General features: G+C 30.4%; 1 protein-coding gene across 1 annotated transcript in view; it reads right to left on the bottom strand.

Moving 5' to 3' along the window:
- Positions 1 to 497: 497 nt before the first annotated feature.
- The window catches only part of LOC142326317 (uncharacterized), a 117,934-nt gene continuing 111,959 nt past the window's right edge, over positions 498 to 6,472 (bottom strand). The window contains exon 19 of the mRNA XM_075368720.1: positions 498 to 776. Coding sequence (XP_075224835.1) covers positions 657 to 776 — 120 coding nt within the window. The 3' untranslated portion in view covers positions 498 to 656. The remainder of the gene's footprint in view (positions 777 to 6,472) is intronic.

The raw sequence follows: 6,472 nt of genomic DNA, 5'->3' as shown, positions 1-6,472 counted from the left end.
ATATATATATATAAAATATATTCAAAAAATTTTATTTCTGTGATAAAATAGAGTTCACAAAATAACAATAATAATTAAAATAAATGACTTGCAGATAATTTTTTATCACAAATAAATTTCTGTGAAAAAATCCTGTTTTTTCTTAAAAATTCTATGGATTCATAAAAAAAAGAAAAAAGTTGTTTTCATAATTTAATGCAAACTTGGCAAACACATATTTTTTACACTGTAATTTATTGACCTAATAAATTAAAAAAGTATTATATTTATGTAAATGTTAATTAAAACTGAGTATCATAACACTAAAACAGAATCTAAGAAAATCAAAATATTTTCCTTGTAAATTATGGAATACCATTATCATGAATTCTTAATTATTAACTTCGTTTTAATAAAGACAATATTATTACTACTATTTTTTAGAAAATAAAATACAACAATAAATAACTATATGTACAAAATAAGGTCAAGTTATTATAAATTAGGAATATGCGATATCATGAAAGAATAAAATGAGTACAACTTTAATGTAACAAAAAACTTTGAATTTTTAACAGCCCAAAAATCATTTTCAAAAAATATGATAATATTGGTTTGGTTTTTCTTATGCTTTATGAATACTTAAAGGATTAATGATGACAGAAACAGAAACAAAATTAGTGGTGTATAATTCTTGAAATCATATTTCTTAAACTATTATCCTCATTTTCTTCATATGAAAAGTACTTACGTCTTTCTTTAGCATTCTGAAGTAGTGAATTCCAATGCTGATTTGTCTGCAACAAGATGACGTTAAACTTTAAAACATAATGTAACACAAAAAAATAAGATTTTAACCATGGAGTTGCATACAAATCATAAAAATGTGAATACACTGAATATAATATTTTGGTGAATATAATTCTAATCATTCAGTTCTTTTATTACAGTAATGAACCTAGACTTATAAATGGCTATGAAAATAGCACAATCTGTGTTTAATTACGAAGCTTAGATGCTTCGAAACAGCAACCCCTGATAATACTGGATTTACACCTCCTCACAATACAAATCTAGAATATTATAAAAAGCCTGAGTCAGAGTTTGTTTGTTTGTCCTGGATAATCTCACAAATAATTTAGTAAACTGTAATAAAATATCCCCATACTGTTTAAAGGTCCTTAATGAGAGTAACAGGTGACAAAACTTCCAAATTAGGCAGTTACATTAAGCTTACTTAATTTATTATACCTATAAATTTCTGTGTCAAATATAATACAATCATCTAAAATATAACATTAAAAAAAACCAGAACAAGTCTTCAAGGTATGGTACAAAAAGAGGTGGTTGTCAGTAGTTCAATCAATTTATTTTAAAAAAAATGAAGATTATTACTTACATAGTTTAACAGGGAAATTCTTAAGACTGTATCTGCAAGTGTTTTGTATGTGCACATATGAGTACATGGGTTGGATGACATATCTATACCATACTTAAATTTATCCCAAATGCGTGAAAATATATCCCACTAGATTCTGGCAACACGATCTGTGATAAGGTTTTAGAGCATCTAAATCAACAGGAAAGGGAAGGGCAAAAACTTTAAATTTTATAAAAACTCACTAAAAGTGACTACTTTTAACACAGGTTTAACACCTTCCGACTGGACTTAAATCATGACTTCCTGCCGGCCATCATAACATTATGTTTTAATCAGGTGTATAGCTGATAAAACTTGGAAGATGTTCATCCAGACGACTCAGTGCTAGTGAGTCGAAGCTTCGTCTTGTATGAGAATGAAGTTCACAGAGCCTTTGTTGAGTCGAGACACTGGATGTTCATTTAACATGTAAAGATAAATTTCTTCAACAATCTGTAAACCTTTTTTCAGAAAATCGCAAAAAATAGATTCACTTCAGGAAAACAGGGTAAATGTTTTATAGTTTCTCTAGGATTTTCTAGCTCTTTATGTTGTGTCTACCAATCTTTCCACTAATGTGAAACTTACACTCATCACCAAAAATTAGGTAATGAAAGAAACCATCTTCTAACTTTTCTTGTCCTATTTTTATATTCAGTTGTCCATCTACTACATTTCATTACTTTTGTTTAGTTCTTGTTTATGTTCATGTGGTAGTTCTTGTGTAGGACTTCATCCAATGCCATTCATTGTTTCTTCTAAATTTTTTTACTCTTGGCTAGAATCATTAGCAAATCATAGCATCATTATCTTTTCGGAGTAACAGTTGCACTGTTACTTCGGATCAAAATTGTTCTTTAACATCATTAACTGCTAGTTCTATGTAAAGATTAAAAGTAACGGGGATAGGGAACATCCTTATAGGACTCCCTTTTTTATTACAGCTTCTTTCTTATGTTCTTCAATTATTACTGTTTTTGTTTGGCTCCCGTAAATGTTAGTAACTGTTCTTCTATCTCTATACTTGAACCCTAAATTTTTTAAAATGCTGAACATTTTATTTCAGTCTACATTATCAAATGCCTTTTCTAAGTCTCTAAATACCATATATGTCTGTTTGTTTTTCTTTAATCTTCCTTCTACTATTAATCTGGGCGCTAAAATTGCTTCCCTTGTCCCAATACTTTTCCTGAAATCAAATTGGTCTTCTCCTAACATTTCTTCCACTTTCCTCTCAATTGTTCTGTACAGAATTCTAGTAAAAAATTTTCATGCACAAATAATTAAGCTAATTGTTTTGTATTCTTCACATTTATCTGCTCCTGCTTTTTTTGGTATCATTACAATAACACTCTTTTTGAAGCCTGACAGAACTTCCCCTTTTACGTAAATATTACATACCAGTTTGTATAATCCATCTATCACTTCCTCACCTGCACTGTGCAGTAATTCTGCAGATATCCCACCTATCCCAAGAGCCTTTCTCCCATTAAAATCCTTTAGTGCTCTATTAAATTCAGATCACAGTATTGCATCTCCCTTTTCAACTTCCTCTATACCATCAGTTTCTAATTCTTTTCCTCTGCGTAGCTCTTAAACATATTCCACTTACCTATCGACCTTTTCTTTCGTATTATTAATACCATCTTTATTTAATACATTATTACATTTTAACTTATGTACCATCAAATTCTCCTTAAGGTGTATGTTCTGTCTATTTCTTTGTTGTATGTACTGTCTTATATTTTATATTTATGATCATTGGTAAATGATCATTTCTCTTTCCACTTCTGAACACTTTTCTTCAATTGCTAATTGGCACTTCCTGTTTAAAGAATTTCTTAATTGTCGATAGGAATTCCTTCATCACTAGCATTCTTATACTTTCTGCACTCATCCATTAGCTGCAACATATTCTCTGTATCCAAGAAGGTGTTCTACCAGTTCTCTTTGTTCTGCCTAAGTTCACCTCTGCTGATTTAAGAATTTACATTTTACCATTTTTACATTCTTCTTCTTTTTTTTTTACTTTATCTTTATTAATTGAACCTCTTGCGATGTCCTCCTCAAAAATCTTCTTTGCACCTCTTCCTCAAGCTTCTCTAAATTCCACCGATTCATCTGACACCTTTTCATCAAGTTTTTAAACCCCAATCTACACTTCATTATCACAAAATTATGGTCAATATCAATGTCTGCTCCTGGATATCGTTTGTAGTCGACAAGTTGATTTCTAAATCTTTGCTTAACCATGATATAGTCTATCTAATACTTTGCAGTATCGCTTGGCTTCTTCCATGTGTATATTCTACTATTATGATTTTTAAAGTGGGTGTTGGCAATTATTAAATTATACTCTGTGCAAAACAAACTCAATAAGTCAGTCCCCTCTTTCACTTCTTTTGCCCAGCCCATACTCACTCACAATATTTCCTGCCTTGCCTTTTCCGATGCTTGCATTCCAATCTCCAACCATTATTATATTTTCATTCCCTTTTATGTATTTAAATGGGTTCATCAATTTCTTTGTATACACACTACCTCATCGTCCTGATGGGCACTTGTAGGCATACAGACGTTAACAATCGTCGGCTTACATTTTGATTTTATCCTGATTACAATGATTTTATCGCTAAGCTTTTTGAAATACTACTCTTTCCCTATCTTCTTGTTCATTATGAAACCTACTACAGCATATCCTTTATTTGTAGCTGAGTTAATTATTCTAAAATCACCTGACCAAAAGTTTTTTCCTCTTCCCACTGAACCTTGTTAATCCCTACATCTAATTTAACCTAACCATTTCCCTCTTTATATTTTATAACCTACCAAACCTTTTTTAGGCTTCTAACATTCCACACTCCCACTTGTAGAATGTTATTTTTTAATTTTTTGGTAGCCCCTTCCTTAGCAGTCCCCATCCAGAGATCCAAATGCAAGACTAGTTTACCTCTGGAATATTTTACCAAGGAGGTGCCTCCATCTTTGTTACATGAAAATACAGAGAGCTACATTTTCTTGGAAAAAAACCGGCTGTAGTTTTCCATTGCTTTCAGCTGTGCAGTAATCAGAAGATTGAGTGATATTGATATGGCTGTTTTAGTCTTCCTGATCTATACCCTTAACAGCTACTGAAAGAGCTGCTGCCCTCTTTCAGGAATCATTCCTTAGTCTGGCTCTCAACAGATATCACTCCAATATGGTTGCACCTTCAATCCAGCTACTCTGTAGTTTGAGCACACCCACCATCAGCAAGGTCTCATGATTTATAGAGGGAGTAATCACCTTTTAACTTATGAATATAATATTTACAAAAAAAAACAATAGTCACTTATTCTTAAAAAAATAACAATATCCACCTCTATCAAATCAGATAAGAGAACTGTTTTCATGTAACTCAATACAATGCTTCAACTTATGAGAAAGAGACTTGTTACACATCTTTAAATAAAACCACTAATAAACTAATAAATGAACCATTTTTAACAAATAAATGATTTAAAAGATCCCACTGATTTATTTAAAACACAAATTAAAGATTTAATTTTATAAAAATATACTGGGTGATCATTTGAAAAGTTACATTTATTATTCAACAGTTATCAGTCCCACTGTATTTCTGTTTGCAGGCATGTATATCATTCTCGGGGGAACCTTTTTAAAATTATTTTGAAAGGGGTGGAACACACCTTCTCCACTATACCTACCCCAATTCAAAAATCTTAAATGGCAATGTTAACATTTAATTACAATAATTGGCAACCCAAAAAAAAGATAATGAATTTTGGTGAAAAGAAAATAAAAATCTGCTCAGTAGGTGCGAAAAACCATTTCGGGTAGTACTTTTTTTAATTTAGGTCAAAAAAAAATAACTTACATGATATTACTTCTTAAACCATTTGAAATAATCAAAATCTGAGGATTAAAAATGTGAAAATTATTTTTTAGATTACCAACACAAAATTTTGCCCTTAAATGTTTTCTAATACATTATCAAAGGTTGAAACTTATTATTTTTAAATGAGACAGTTTAGCTTAACACCTCATCAGAAGGTCCTTTGAATGACAAATAATTTGGTATAAGTAAAATAAAACTTGGTTCAGTGGTATTGAAGTTATGATTAAAAATGTAGTTTTTTTAGGTTATGTTGGAATAGTTTTATTGACCCAAACCATTAGGTCTGAAATCACCTGTCCTTCTTAAAAATATAGGTTTCAGGTTTTCAGGTTCTCCAGCATTGAGAAAACGTAAAAGTAAACACCCTTATTCATCAGTACCCTTTATACATCAGTTAAACATACGAAAAATCAATAATACGGTTACTTACTCCTTTGCTGCAACATTGAAAAATTTATTACCAGATAAACTTAATGATTAAATAATTAAAAACTAATTCATAAATTAATAATTGTTAATAGTTATTTTTTGAAAAAAAAAAGCTTAAATCACTCATTAGCTTTGTTATGAAGGTTTTTAACAATAAGGGTGCTTAAGAAATAATAAATGAAACAGATTTTTTTTTTACCTCAATAAAATAAAAGTATCAATTTCATTTGTTCAAAATGATTCCCATTTTACTGTAAACAATAATAAAGTCTTTGTTGAAATTCACATCTTACTTATATTAAAGTTTCTTTTGTTAAATTTCTACATGCTCTTATAATTTTATTTTTCAATCCTTGTATGTTAGCAGAATTTCTTTATAAATTATTGATTTTAAATGATCCCACAAAAAAAATTCCAGTGGTGTACGATCAGCAGATCTTGCTGGTTACTCAACTATTCCTCTTCTACCTATTCAATGCTCAGCAAACATTTGGTCCAACCACTGTTGAACTGGAAGTGAACAGTGAGCAGGTACTCCATCTTGCTGAAAGTGAAGCGTGTATTCATTAAGTAACATGTTTACATTGTCATCTAACTGAATTTCTAAGGCATGGACTATTAGTGGGTGAATAACTTCATCCAGCAATTGCAAATACTTTTCACCTGTCAAATTCTCATTGATAAATACTGGATAAATTATGTTATCACTGTAAATCCCAGCCTACACATTTATTTTTTCAGGATGC

This window comes from Lycorma delicatula, chromosome 6 (assembly GCF_047948215.1).
Source record: "Lycorma delicatula isolate Av1 chromosome 6, ASM4794821v1, whole genome shotgun sequence".
NCBI lineage: Eukaryota > Metazoa > Arthropoda > Insecta > Hemiptera > Fulgoridae > Lycorma > Lycorma delicatula.
This window is presented reverse-complemented; position numbering and strand designations above follow the sequence as displayed.